This window comes from Xyrauchen texanus, chromosome 11 (genome assembly GCF_025860055.1).
Source record: "Xyrauchen texanus isolate HMW12.3.18 chromosome 11, RBS_HiC_50CHRs, whole genome shotgun sequence".
Taxonomy (NCBI): domain Eukaryota; kingdom Metazoa; phylum Chordata; class Actinopteri; order Cypriniformes; family Catostomidae; genus Xyrauchen; species Xyrauchen texanus.
The window spans coordinates 46902620-46918219 of NC_068286.1; the positions used below are offsets into that span (position 1 = coordinate 46902620).

At 40.4% G+C, this 15600-nt stretch overlaps 1 protein-coding gene across 2 annotated transcripts in view; it reads right to left on the reverse strand.

Annotated features, from left to right (window-relative positions):
* Positions 1–8920: 8920 nt before the first annotated feature.
* trim2a (tripartite motif containing 2a) overlaps positions 8921–15600 on the reverse strand; it is a 28895-nt gene continuing 22215 nt past the window's right edge. For both annotated transcript variants that reach the window (XM_052137294.1, XM_052137293.1), the window contains 3 exons: positions 14614–14684; positions 12391–12531; positions 8921–10608 (listed from right to left, as the gene is read on the reverse strand). In XM_052137294.1, coding sequence (XP_051993254.1) covers positions 10456–10608; positions 12391–12531; positions 14614–14684 — 365 coding nt within the window. In that variant the 3' untranslated portion in view covers positions 8921–10455. The remainder of the gene's footprint in view (positions 10609–12390; positions 12532–14613; positions 14685–15600) is intronic.

The window sequence follows — 15600 nt, forward strand, 5'->3', positions numbered from 1 at the left end:
GGACAATGACCCAATGTTGTAGTTGTGATCCCATGGGTTCATTGTCCTGGTTATGGTAGTTCCTTATTCTAAATAAACAGCATTGTGTAACATTAAGTACACTGACATTTTTTTGTGTTGGTTTTTCATAATTCAATTATGGACATCAGTTCCACATAATGAAAATGAGTTTCCATGCAAGCGCATCGTAGTTCTAGCGGGACTAGCAGCTGAACATCATCGCACCATTAGCTAGGTAATTCCTAGACAATCACATGTAAGCCGTTGCTTTGTAAGTGTGCTCACAATCTATCACATTGCTGTTTCAGTGTGCTAAAATGGCAACCACCACCACCCCACTACCACCAGTTGAGCCCCATCCTTCATGGGGGCAGGCTCCTCGCCCCTGCCTCCTATCTCCGGCAGGATATGACGGTTCCGAGTACAACTTCTTCGGACCGCCAGATGGGGCTTACGCCAAAGAGAGACATTACATTCCTGTTTTATATTCATCGAATAAATGGCATTTTAAATTTCACTCAAGTCTGCGGGTCTTCCTGATAGAATTAATATGAAATGAAAATGTAGCCTCTACTTAAATGTTTTGTGTTGCACAAACCCAAAGGAATTAAGTAAGGAATCTCTCTTAAATTAGATCTGTCCAAGTTACTCATTTTAACTGCATGCTGCTAGCTAGCAATAATATACATTAGCATATTATAGATACCTTTTGTTCAGTATGTCAAGGATGGTGCTTTCGAGGGTCTGCTGATCCTAAATCAGTCTGTATGCTGATAATCCTTCAGTATTTGCTTTATCACTTATTGTTCAGTAAAGTACAATGTTGAAAATCATCCATCCTCGACCTAACCATAAGCTTCACTCTTCTCCACAATGGTAACCTCCGAAAAATCATCATAAACAACATCATCATCAGTGGTCACTCAAGGCGAGTATGACAGTCCTTTCCATTGGGTCGTCTACTTGTGGGTCGTCAGATGGCCGATTGATGTGAGGTGGAATTTCTTCAGAATGGTCTTGATATTGTCCTTGTAATGTTTCTTTTGCCCGCCAGTGTACAGGATCTGTTTGGGGAGACGTGTGTTGGACATACGGATGACATGGCCTGTCCATCGGAGTTGGTACTGCATTATTGTGGTGGCGATGCTGGTCATGTTGGCTTCCTCCTAAATGCTGATGTTGGTGCATCTGTCCTCCCAGCTGATCCTAAGAATCTTTCGTAAGAATATTTGATGGTGCTGTTCCAGGGCTCTCAGGTGCCTGCTGTAGGTGGTCCATGACTCTGCTCCATACAGCAGGGTGGGGAGGACAATGGCTCTGTAGACCAGGAGTTTTGTTTGGGCCTTTAGGTCTCAGTCTTCGAAGACTATTTTCCTAAGTGTGGTGTAGGCTCCACTGGCACAACTCAGGCGATGGTTGACCTCAGAGTCCATGTCAGCTTTTGAGGAAAGAAGGCTGCCGAGGTAGGCGATGTGGTCCACGTTTTCAAGAGAGGTGTTGTCCACTTTTATGGTGGGCTGGGCAGATGGCTGGTTGGGTGAAGGTTGATGTAGGACCTGGTTCTTCTTGATGTTTAAGGCTTGGCCTAGGGCTCTGTATGCCTTGGCAAAGGCATTCAGGATGCCTTGGAGGTCTTCTTTGGAGTGTGCTGTGACGAAGTTGTCATCCGTGTACTGAAGCTCCATGATGGTGGTGTTGCTGACTTTGCTCTTGGCCTTGAATCTGTTAAGGTTGAAGAATCTGCTGTCAGTTTTGTACAGGATCCTGCCTGTGGCAGGGGTTTGCCAATAAGGGCTAGTATGCATAAATTAAGATGGCAAACCAGGTTGGTGCGATGATGCATCCCTGTTTGACCCCCGTTTCCACAGTGAAAGGTTCGGACTCACAGCCGCTGTTGCTGAGCACTGTGACTGATATGCCGTCATGTAGAAGCCTCAGTATTCTGATGCACTTGTCATGGCGGCCATACCTTGATAGAGCCTAACGGCCTACTGTGTCAAAAGCCTTTGTCAGGTCTATGAAGGCCATGTACACTGCATTTTTCCTGTAGTTGTGTGCTGTGAATATTATGTCAGCGGTACCTCTGGATGGGCGAATGTCACACTGTAATTTTGGGAGTACTTCCTCAGACAGTGTTCTCCACAATGGTACCCTCCGAAAAATATCCACCATGACAGAAACTTCTCTAAATTCCAACACAACAGAACATTAAACACTAACAAGTCTCCTACTACTTTCATTTTGTGTAGAAATACATTAACATAACACTTAATTTCAAAATGTACTCTCCCAATCAAGTCTCATGCAAAGCATGCTGGGAAATGTAAATCCCAAGTCCCGTTTCAGAAATACTTTGATGCAACACATTTTTTTCAGTAAACTTAATCCAATTTAAATTTAATTTAGTTTTATTCTTAATCCTGTTTTTATCATATTTAGTCAAGCTTATTCTGTTTTTTTTTTTTTTTTGTCAAGTTTTAGTTGACTAAATGTCTGGGCATTTTAGTCTTACCTTAGTCAAAGAAAACCCTCAGTATTTTAGTCTAGATTTAGTCAATGAAAACTGTTGACATTGTAGTAATATTTTTGTCACGTTTAGACAGGTGAAACGTCAAGAAATCCAAGTGTTGCACTATAAGAAAATCATTGCAATTTTAACTTAACACAAACCCTGAGTATCCAGAAAAAGAAAACTCAACACACTCAAAACTAGGTGGTACTTTATGCAGGTTATGCAGGCATATTACTGCAGACATCTTTTTTGAGGTATGTTTTTGTAGGCAATTCGTTTTTATATCATATTCAAATTCATTTTAATGCCAAATCAAATTAATTTAATTTAATTTTGATGGTAATGTGAAGGACAAATAAACACAGCATTGTCACCATGTCAAATACACAAGTCATTGGTCTATACTCAATCTTACGTTACCTTTCCCGCTCATTATCAGCTACTTCACAACAATGTGCTAGCCTATTAGCTTCATAAGTTCGGTTTAGCTATAAAACACAGCCTACATAATGTAACGCCACCGCCTTGTCTTAATATAGCGTATTAAGTTGTCTAATATAGTTGTCTTAATATAACTTTAAAAAAAAACAACAACCTAACATTACCACCAAGACATTAACCGACCTCAATTTATTTGTGGTTAGCCTTCATACCATCGTCTCTTTCTCCCAAGTCCAACTTTTGCTGTCATTATTTTATCGCGGCGCCGTTTTGTGGTCCGCGTTCTGCACAACGCGGCGGCTTTTGTGCTTATCGCGGCCCATTCGGCACGTTTGCGGCAAACACACCGGCCGGTGTGATGGCCGCAAACGTGCCGAATATATATATAAGTAATTCAGAAAAGAAACAGAATAATATTTTGTCTCCTCTTTTTTTCCCCCCGACAGAAATAAAGAGAGATTTTAGTCTCGTCTTTTTTCGTCAGTAATATTTAATGTTGATATAGTCACAGTTAGTGTTTGGAAACTAACACACTTAGTCATGGAAAAAAGGTCGTTGACGAACATATTTCGTCATAGTTTTCGTTAACGAAATTAACACTGGATTGTACACAATGAAATTAAGTTGAGAACAAATGCTAAAGGATTGTGTTGGATTAACTGAATTGAGTCATTCCACGAAACCGGTATGATTTGAGTCCCTCTGACCTTTTTAAGTGTATTATATCTATTGGGTCACCAAAATCTATTTTAAAAAAGTTTTTTGTATCAATTAAAATGTCTCCTTTAATAAAGTTTGAAAACATGACATACATTTTATCTTTATATTAGAAATTATCTTCTTTTTTTCAGTTGACACCACCTATTTTGTCATGTCCCTCATGGCCTTCTATGAAAGTGTACTTGGGATATGAACAAAAAAATTAGAAAAAAGTCCATACATATTGCCATTGACATAAATATCTATCTGTGCTTTTTTGCTGTTAATGTTTTTTTTTTTAAAGTAAGTTCATGATTTTTCATTAAAATCACATTATTTAGTCCCGTACCTCAGTAACCCCTCAACCCCGTTACGCACATCATTCTCCTCCCATAAAAAGAATGGACTGATCCTTATGTGGCATCAATAACAGGAAGTGACATCATAGAAGTCTTCTGAACAACATTCAATGCAGACACAGGCAAGTTACCACCTTCTTTTATACTTATACTTATTTATATATTGTGATATTGTGGTTGTCAAGCTCAACGACTCAACCCTGTTACATCAAATAAAGATAGAAAACTATTACTTGTGAAACTTAGCTTTGTTTTTTCAACAATATACACAATTCCTTAATATCATGCATGCCATGTGCTCTCCTTTTATTCACTACATGTAGAGCAGTGGCCATTTTGAGCAAAAAATCACAACCCCGTCACACTCAACCCCGTTACTTCTTTGATCATAACGGGGTTGTGAGATTGTGATGGGGTTGTGTTTTTAACACGTTGGTTCTTAAGTTATCCAGTAATTTAAATGAATTATTATATTACTGCCTATATTTTCATATCTCAGTCTTAAGTAAATTGCTCTGAAAGAATGTTTGATTTAATAATATCAAATTAAACATCTACAGACCTCTATGAGTCTGTGATGGCACCGACAACAGCGGCAGAAAGGCAGAGGCAGTATCGTGCACGGCTAAAAGCTGATCCTGAAAAAAGGGAGAAATATCTGCAAAATGAACGCCAGAGATGGAGAAAAAATGTAGAGACAGGAAAAAAGAAAGGTATCAATGAGTTAAGTAAAAGCCAACAGCGGCTGAAGCGTAGAAAGTGGAGAGCAGCTTACAAAAGAAGCAAGGAGAGGAGAGAAGCACTGAGAAACGTCATTGGTATATATATATATATATATTGGTAAAAAATCCAAAAATGTGTAAGTCCAAATCGTACCGGTTTCGTGGAATGACTCAATTAAGTAAATTGAGAAGGCAGTAAAGTGTTGAGTGAACACTATCCATTAGAAGTCACTTTGATCATTTCATATCAATGTAATCATACATTTTTGGCACAAACGTACCCACAAAATCTACGCTGAATGCAATTCACGTGGAGTATTTCCGATCTTGCGGGCCAGTTCTGAGTTGGGGGCCAGCTAGCAGAACAACAAAAATCACTGACTCATTTTCTGGAAAATTCGACACGCCTTCTAGCTTTTCTGTGAAGCACTAAAGTACTTCCCTATGATACTAAAACTGCTTGTACAAAAGTACTCAAATAAAAAGGCATATTTTGTTTAAAAATTTCTTTTTAAATTTCACTTCCTTTTTTTGGGTCAAAGAGTGCAAAATGTCAAGAGGAGTCAAAAAATATGTAGGTCTCTTGAGAAAAGTCTTTGGCTGAACAGCTTATGGACGAGACGTGATCTCCTCCAATACTCAAATATAGAGAAAATCGTACATGAATGTACCTATACGGAGGCTCCAACAGAGCAAAAGATGTGCAAGAAGTTTCTGTTGTGTGCACCACCACGTGTTCGGCTTACAGTCAGGAAATTAAGAATGTATTAATAAAACGTTGGCATGTACTATCGAGTAATCACATATGTACTATTTTTTCAGCTTTTTTCCCATTATTGAGCGAAAAATGTAAGGGACTTTTGGCTTAAAGCTGTCTCCTTTACTGCACATGACGCAATGGATTGTGCTGCATATAAAAGTGCAAGTTGGAGAACTTTCTCTGTTAATAGTTTGTTTATAGGTCAAACATATAAAATCAAACAGCTCGTTAAACAGTCCGAGCACTGATGGAGGGATTGTGCGTTCCTGGTGTAACTCAGGCAGCTGTTCTTGCCATCCTGTACCTGTCCCACAGGTGTGATATTCGGCTGTACCGATCCTGTGCAGGTGTTGTTACACGTGGTCTGCCACTGTGAGGACGATCAGATGTCCTTCCTGTCTCCCTGTAGAGCTGTTTTAGGCCTCTCACAGTTCGGATATTGCCGTTTATTGCCCTGGACACATCTGCAGTCCTCATGCCTCCATGCAGCATGCGCCTAAGACACGTTCACACAGGTGAGCAGGGACCCTGGGCATCTTTCTTTTGGGGTTTTTCAGAGTCAGGAGAAAGGTCTCTTTAGTGTCCTAAGCTTTTATAACCAAGTGTGCCGCACAAGCCCTCAAAAGTGAAGGCAAAACGTCTCAATCGCCCCCCGGTGGCTGGTCCTAGTATAGGTCATAAACCCCGCCTCCCCATGTTATTCAACGGGACCTGAGACCAACTAAACAATTAAATTACACTTCATATAGCTTTTTTCCAAAGATAGTTTCTGTCATTTACTGTCGTTTCTATCACGTTGATGTCATTTCAAGTGTTTGTTTTCAAAATAAGTTTGTTTTTAGTTATTTGATGCTATAAAAACGGTGCTGTGACATCATGATTGACAGCTGTGATTGACAGGTTCTCTGAGTGAAGTAGTCACTGAAGCACCAGCTGACTTTTTTTCGGGATCTTCGGAGGACTGAGGAGATTGGAGCTTTAAATTTAATATCTAAATTTCCATAATTAATTAATTCACACCATCAAAAGTCAAAAGTCAAAAGTGCAGGGGCGTGTGCTTGCGATTGATTCAGCGAGAGTGAGGGCAGGGCCTTGATTTCGCGGCTTTACTTCCTGCTCACTACTGCGCAGGTCTGGTCCCGAAATCGCAACTGCGCAGACTCAAGTCCCAAGATGTCAGCGCCATATCGGGACACTGGCGGCTTCAGTTCTCACCAATGGAAAAGAGCGAAGGGGCGTCGGCCATCTTTTTTTACGGTCTATGTTTATAACTGTGACCTTAATTACCGTCTTTAAGCTGTCAGTGTCTTAACGACCGTTCCACAGGTGCATGTTCATTAATAGTTTATGGTTCATTGAACAAGCATGCAAAACATTGTTTAAACCCTTTACAATAAAGATCTGTAAAGTTATTTGGATTTGTACAAAATTATCTTTAAAATACCGTGTCCTGAAAAAGGGACGTTTCATTTTTGCTGAGTTTAGTTCAGAAAACTTTGTTTATTTGAACTCGTGTCCTTGCGTAACAGGAACGGTATGTGTAAACCTCACTCCACTAGCCTCAAGAAGCGTGCTAGTGACTAACGCTAGGGGCTTTAGCCTCTGTGTTAGCGTGCCCGCCTCCCATACCGGAGACCCCGGTTCGAATCTCGCTTTGAGCGGGTCGAACAGGACCGGTTATACTTGCAACATACAGTATGTTGGCCAAAAAATTTAAAATAGACAGATTAGAACACATATGATTGAAAACATGAGTGCGATAAAAAGAAATGCCCGGAAATCTCCTATGACATGTCATTTTAAGGAATCAAGTTAAGTCATATTTACTTGTATAGCACTATTCACAACACAGCAGCTTTACAGAGAATGATGCTGTAACAAAAAATGATGCTAATAAAGTCCTCATTGTGTGGTTTAATAAATAATGAGATTAAAAAGCATGCTTGTGCTATACACCGATCAGCCACAACATTAAAACCACCTGCCTAATATGGTGTAGGTCCCCCTCGTGCTGCCAAAACAGCGCCAACTCGCATCACAGAACAGCATTCAGAGATGATATTCTTCTCACCACAATTATACAGAGTGGTTATCTGAGTTACAGTAGACTTTGTCAGTTCAAACCAGTCTGACATTCTCTGTTCACCTCTCTCATCAACAAGAACTGCCGCTCACGGGATGTTTTTTGTTTTTGGCACCATTCAGAGTAAATTATAGAGACTGTTGTGTATGAAAATCCCAGGAGATCAGCAGTTACAGAAAGTGATTTGGACCGTGACATGATAGTTGGTGCCAGACGTGCTGGTTTGAGTGTTTCTGTAACTGCTGATCAGTGTGGACCGCTTGTGAACCAGTATCAATAAGAATCAAGCTTTGCAAAGGAACTTATCGAAGAATGGGGCTGTTATAAATGGTTACAATCATTTTCACTGAGGTGGCTGTGTCTCAGGTGGTATAGCAGGTTGGCTGCCAACCGATTCCCGGCCCACATGATTACAACTCCACATGCCGAAGTGTCCTTGGGCAAGACACTGAACCCCAAGTTGTTCCCAATGGCAGGCTAGCACCTTGCATGTATGAATGTGTGTGTGAATGGGTGATTGGAACACAGCGTAAAGCGCTTTGGTAACCTCTAAGGTTAAATAAAGCACTATATAAGTGCAGACCATTTACCATTAATAAATCAAATGTCATGACTGTTTGATAGTTTATGGTGCTGATGTGCTTGAGTGAACAGTTTAATGTATTCTGATGCAATGTGTTGGATGTGCGTGATGTGTAAACCCTAAAATTTAGTTTTATAATGTTGTGGAGAGCTTGTTCATTCTCTTCCCATTGAGTTTCAAATATGGCTGTATCTGCGGGGCTACATGATGTTAGCCAATCAGAACAGTGGGCGTTTACATTGAACTTTAAAGGAGACGCTGTGGCCAAAACCGAGCGTTTCAGTCCATCCTGTTTCTGCAGGGTGGAAAATGATCATATATTATTAAACTATGACAGTTTTGGTGCAAACAACTTTACTGACATTATCAGTGAACCTCAGGGAAGATGATACAATTATAATAAAAAATAGCATTTCATGACCCCTTTAAACCGGTTGTGTTCCTGAGTTCTGAAGCACAGGAACATTACACCCATTCTGAAAAGGAGGTTTTAGCTGCTATACTGTATATGCTTGTGAACACCCGTCCTGACTGTATCTGGTGGGGCTAAAAAAACTGATCTCTAGCTTCAATCCTTGCTGAGCATTAAAGCACTTTCCCAACTTCCTCAATGAATCCGATTGAAACAAAAGCAGTTTGTTTTGGGGGGTTTTCAAACTTTTCGGAGGAATCAGTTGGCGAATGGTTTAATTGTAGCTGTATCTGCACATTAATCTGGGAAATGAGAAACATTTCAACAGAGGAAAAAAATGGCATCACCTTTTTTTATTTGCATTAATAATAATAAATGTACATAAACTTCATATGTAGGTCAAGTTCAGCTTTTATCTACACTATAGAAGACTTTCCAGAATATCTATTATATATATATATATATATATATATATATATATTATTACTTATCCATGTTCCATATGGAATAAAACACGTGACACTAGCATTTTGGCATTCATTTGTACAGTTGTGTGTCGGGCAAGTGAAAGCATCATTGATTTGTTATAATGAGAAGTAAAATTATTGCTTTATTGCTACAAAAGCAGCTTTGTAGGTATTCTGGAGAGACTTACATGTTGGAATACAACGTATGTAATTGTCAATTTTGTATTTTAGCGCAGACATGCTGTCCTAGCTGGAAACTCCCCGTACATGCCAAGACGTTTATAGACTGTACATGAGAACAGACACATACAACATGGATGATTTAGCCTACTAAAAATTACACTTAAAAAAAAAGAAAAAGTTATTATCTAATTACAGACACTTTTTTCCATTTTTTTCATTTACTTTTTAATAATAAGATCATATCATTTGTCAACAACACAAAACAACCATTTTCAAACACATGATCAATAATGAATGCACGTGTTCTGATCAAATGGAAACAGGAACCATTTAATACATCAGGCAAGTTTGTCTTCATTGGTCATTCAGTTTCATCACTTGCTTGTGTGTCACAAAGTTCCCCGTTGCATAAGACCCGTGTGTTGCATAATCTGGTGAATGTAACTTATTAACAGTATGACACATTATATTGGTTAATGACCGTCACCTCTTTGAATAATACAAGCAAACTTTTATAGGTACAGCAATTAGCCTTTTTAAATACATTGTTTCGTCTATAAATAAACAATAGAACAGTGCAGTGTTATTCAACAAGTCACAAAAATGTCTTCTCGTTCACAAATCTTACAACACATCAAGTGCTTTGTTTCTTGTTGCATATGTTTTAAAGTGTTTACAGACACATACATGTATGATATGTAACATTAAATCAACCACAGCTGTGAATGGAGAAGCACATCTATTGTGGCTTTTTTATTTTGTAATAAAAGTGTATAGGCCTGACATCTCTTTTGAACATAGCTCTGGCCAACATTGTGAATCTTTCAGCCTGTTTTTGGTCTGTTTAGTCACATGTCAGTACAGTATGCGCTGTTGTGCAAAACAAAACTCAATATTAATTTGCAGTTGCATAACTTACATTCATTTACAGTGCATGCCAACACCTTCATGCCAAAGAGTCCCTTTTTTAATCAGCCGAGTGGTGAAATTATAACTTAATATGGCTTAATATATAACATATAGTGTTTTCACCATAAAGCCAATGAGCATTGAAATGTCTAGGTTTGCAAACGTACGATTCTTTTCTTTTTCTTCGGTCTGTTCCTTTCTCCATGGCGAGGGTATCGTGAATGAGGCCACAACATGTCTACAATGCAATGTGAGGGTCCCATTTGACACAAGGGTGGCAGCTTTAAGAAAGAAGTGCAATTTTACAATTGTAGAGATGAAAGTGCTATTGCAAATAACGGTACACTTTAAAACAATGGTTCCCGGAGTCTGCCACCACAACGTGGCCATCAGAGGTGAGAGCCAGTCCTTGCGGGCCATACAGAGGGTCTGCGGATGTGTTGATGTAGGACAGGAAGGATCCACTGCTGTCAAACACCTGGAATTCCACAGGTGGATGATACAGAGACGTTACATGTATAGTCTTTAAAGCATTTCATAAACCTGGCATGAATACAATTATTGAACTTTTTATCCCCTTTTCTCCCAATTTGGTCCTCAATTACTTGGTCCTCATGGTGGTGTGGTTACTCGCCCCAATCCGGGTGGCGGAGGACAACGCTTCTGAGACGTCAATCCGCGCATCTTATCACGTGACTCGTTGTGCATGACACCGCAGAGACTCGCAGCATGTGGAGGCTCATGCTACTCTCCACGATCCACACACAACTCACCACACGCCCCATTGAGAGAACCACTAATCACCACCACGAGGAGGTTACCCCATGTGACTCCACCCTCCTTAGCAACCGGGCCAATTTGGTTGCTTAGGAGACCTGACTGGAGTCACTCAGCACGCCCTGGATTCGAACTCACGACTCCAGGGGTGTTAGTCAGCGTCAATACTCGCTGAGATACCCAGACCACCAATATTATTAATTTTAAGTCAAGAATATCAATACGTTTTCTCGTGGTTGCTCCAAATGACCTGACCTTTTCTTTAATAGGTCAAAATATTGAGATTTACTGATATTGCAAAATTATCATTTGTTTTTAAATCTTCACACACTGTCTTAAGGGTCTAACGAGATCTCTGTTTTATACATTTTGTCACATGACAACAAAATTTCAACCTACATGTTGGTTGCGCCACTTGACTTTGATTTGATGGATAAAAGTTTTTCAAATATTACATATATTTTAAAATTAAATGTTTCACTTTCAGTAAATAATAATAAAAGTTTATTCAGCACAATTTATGGAATTTCTTTTTTTTTTTTAAGAATTCCAGATTTTAATGAGACTGAATTTTTCCCCTGTCTTCAGACATTTACATTTCTGCATTTGGCAGATGCTTTTATCCAAAGTGTCTTACAGAGCACTTATTACAGGGACAATCCCCCCAGAGCAACCTGGAGTTCAGTGCATTACTCAAGGACACAATGGTGGTGGCTGTGGGGATCAAACCAGCAACCTTCTGATTACCAGTTATGTGCTTTAGCCCACTACGCCACCACCACTCCATTTAACTACACTCCACTCCAGTGGTTGCAACGGTTGCAACACATGACATTTTTCAATTTAAGCCCCAGAAAAAATATAAAAATGACTTTTAACTCATGCTCATCATAGAAGAGGTGTTTTCAAGTAATAGTTTTGTGCGAATAGTATTTGTAATATTTTTTGAATCATTCATTAGATGGGGACAAAAACAACGAGTGTCACGTCCTTGACCCAGGGCCTTATTTTAAGACCACATATTAAACGCAGTGCGATGCTGTGGGTCATACGCACAAAGACAGTGGGCATGGCCATAAAGTTTTGGTATTTTTGTCCAAGCATGTTTTAAGCATGAATGGTACGGTCAAGTGTAATATAGTTCGGAGGTTCTTCTCTGGTTATTGTGCCACCCGCGTCCTTTTATACATTACAGTCCCTGTCAAGCAACGTCAATATAAAGACAGCACATTCAGCGCACGGCCTTGGCACAGTCACGAAAACAGAGCCCGCAAGGTCATAAGGGGTTCATTTGCTTTTTAGCGAGTGTGGTAAACACTGCCATTACATGCAGTGCATAATTCAATTATGTTTTACTTAATCTTATAAATGGAAATGACTTTGCTTTTGTTAAATATCCAATGATTTAATCTCAAATTAGTTAAATGTGTTGACTGGGTTTATGTGTTATCTTTGACAGCCCAAATAAAGTTTAAGCCTATACCTGTATACGGCTGTTGCCCCAGTCTGCCACTATGATATTGCCATTGACGTCCACTGCCACACCTGTGGGCGCATTGAACTGCCCATTTCCTTCACCGTTCGACCCAAACTTGAGGATGAACTCCCCCTCTGGACTGAACACCTACAATTTGATTCTGCATTAACTCATCATTGTATAAAAAAAGACTGCCTGACGCTCTTGTTTAACTTGAAGTACAACGGGGCACAAAATGTGGTCACACTTTATATTAGGTGGCCTTAATTACTATGTACTAACAATAAATACATATGCAAAATTCCCACATTTGCTGCTACTGAGGTTGAGGTATGGGCAGGTTTAGGAGTAAGGTTAGGGGTATGGGTTGGGTTAGGATTAGGGGTAAGGGTTGGGTTAGGATTAGGGGTAAGGGTTAGGATAGGATTAGGATTAGGGGTAAGGGTTAGGTTAGGATTAGGGGTAAGGGTGGGGTCAGGATTAGGGGTAAGGGTTAGGTTCGGATTAGGGGTAAGGGTTGGGTTAGGATTAGGGGTATGGGTTGGGTTAGGATTAGGGGTAAGGGTTAGGATAGGATTAGGATTAGGGGTAAGGGTTAGGTTAGGATTAGGGGTAAGGGTTGGGTTAGGATTAGGGGTAAGGGTTGGGTTAGGATTAGGGGTAAGGGTTAGGATAGGATTAGGATTAGGGGTAAGGGTTAGGTTAGGATTAGGGGTAAGGGTGGGGTCAGGATTAGGGGTAAGGGTTAGGTTCAGATTAGGGGTAAGGGTTGGGTTAGGATTAGGGGTATGGGTTGGGTTAGGATTAGGGGGTAAGGGTTGGGTTAGGATTAGGGGTAAGGGTTGGGTTAGGATTAGGGGTAAGGATTGGGTTAGGATTAGGGGTAAGGGTTGGGTTAGGATTAGGGGTAAGGGTTGGGTTAGGATTAGGGGTAAGGGTGGGGTTAGGATTAGGGGTAAGGGTTAGGTTAGGATTAGGGGTAAGGGTTGGGTTAGGATTAGGGGTAAGGGTTAGGTTAGGATTAGGGGTAAGGGTGGGGTTAGGATTAGGGGGTAAGGGTTGGGTTATGGGTAAGTGTTGGGTAAGGATTAGGGGTAATGGTTGGGTTAGGATTAGGGGTATGGTTTGGGTTAGGATTAGGGGTAAGGGTTGGGTTATGGGTAAGTTTTGGGTAAGGATTAGGGGGTAAGGGTTGGGTTAGGATTAGGGGTAAGGGTTGGGTTAGGATTAGGATTAGGGGTAAGGGTTGGGTTAGGATTAGGGGCAAGGGCTGGGTTAGGATTAGGGGTAAGGGGTGGGTTAGGGGTAAGGGTTGGGTTAGGATTAGGATTAGGGGTAAGGGTTGGGTTAGGGGTAAGGGTTGGGTTAGGATTAGGATTAGGGGTAAGTGTTGGGTTAGGATTAGGGGTAAGGGTTGGGTTAGGATTAGGGGTAAGGGTTGGGTTAGGGGTAAGGGTTGGGTTAGGATTAGGGGTAAGGGTTGGGTTAGGATTAGGGGTAAGGGTTGGGTTAGGATTAGGGGTAAGGGTTGGGTTAGGATTAGGGGTAAGGGTTGGGTTAGGATTAGGGGTAAGGGTTGGGTTAGGGGTAAGGGTTGGGTTAGGATTAGGGGTAAGGGTTGGGTTAGGATTAGGGGCAAGGGTTGGGTTAGGAGTAAGGGTAGGATTAGGATTAGGGGTAAGTGTTGGGTTAGGGGTAAGGGTTGGATTAGGATTAGGGGTAAGTGTTGGGTTAGGGGTAAGGGTTGGATTAGGATTAGGGGTAAGTGTTGGGTTAGGGGTAAGGGTTGGATTAGGATTAGGGGTAAGTGTTGGGTTAGGGGTAAGGGTTGGATTAGGATTAGGGGTAAGTGTTGGGTTAGGGGTAAGTGTTGGGTTAGGGGTAAGGGTTGGGTTAGGATTAGGATTAGGGGTAAGTGTTGGGTTAGGGGTAAGGGTTGGATTAGGATTAGGGGTAAGTGTTGGGTTAGGGGTAAGGGTTGGATTAGGATTAGGGGTAAGTGTTGGGTTAGGGGTAAGGTTAACAGTGTAACTACAAATGTAATTACAATGCAAAAATATGTATGTACATAATAATTACATAGTTGTTAAGGCCACCGAATATAATAAAGTCCCAAAATGTAGTTCAAAAAGGAACCAAATGACTAATAAACATAATTATGACTGGTCAAGACAGTTTTGGAATGCAACATGCAATAAAAATGTTCAGAAAATAAAAAAAGTGTTTTACCTTCACAGAATGATTGTGGAAATCGGTCACAATGATTTCATTATTTTGATTCACTGCTGCAAAGTGGGGACCTGTGAAAAAGACAGAAAAAAGAGAGTGATACAAAGAGAACAAGTAAAGTGCGTAAAATTGACATTTTCTCCAGAGGCAGCATTTAAAGGGCATTATAGGGGTGCCCCTAACATGAAGGCCGTTCCAAAAGATAAGTAGCTTAATTATGCTGCCTCCTAAGAAACACAATTTCTTGCAGAGGTCTAAGGTCAAACATCATATGTATGCTTTCCTGAGAAGGCAATCCCAAGATACTGTTTGGTGCAAAATAAACCAAAGACAGCTGAAATTATGAGGGAAATAGATTTTAACCTCGTGTGAAAATCTTGTTTTTGTGAGAAAAAAAAAACATGTTATTTTGAATAATGTTCAACATCTGTGGGACATTTCACTTGATTTTAATATCAATATTGTTATATTTTATTTTGTTATAACTGTACAATACGGTTCTATTCATTATCATTAGTAAATGCATTCCTATATTTACTGTCATTATCACATGGAGAATTAATGTATTCATGCAAAAGCTGATAAATGTGTCTTTCAGAGGCTTTATATGGAGTCAGGATGAAAATAAGGTGCATTTCTAACTGTTCTAAGGTAAAGTCGTGCACTAAATAGGGTGCACAAGGGAGCATCCTATAGCTCTCCTATAGCTGTTCTGAGACCAGTGCAGACAGACAGCACACTGGAGGTTAAGTCGTTCACTAAATAGGGAGCAAGGGAGCATCCTATAGCTCTCTATAACTGTTCTGAGACCAGTGCAGACAGACAGGATGCTCCCTATTTAGTGCATGACTTAACCTCCAGTGTGCTGTCTGTCTGCACTGGTCTCAGAACAGTTAAAGGAGAGTTATAGGATGCTCCCTTGCTCCCTATTTAGTGAATGACTGTCTGTAGTGCAGACAGACAGCACACTGGAGGTTAAGTCATGCA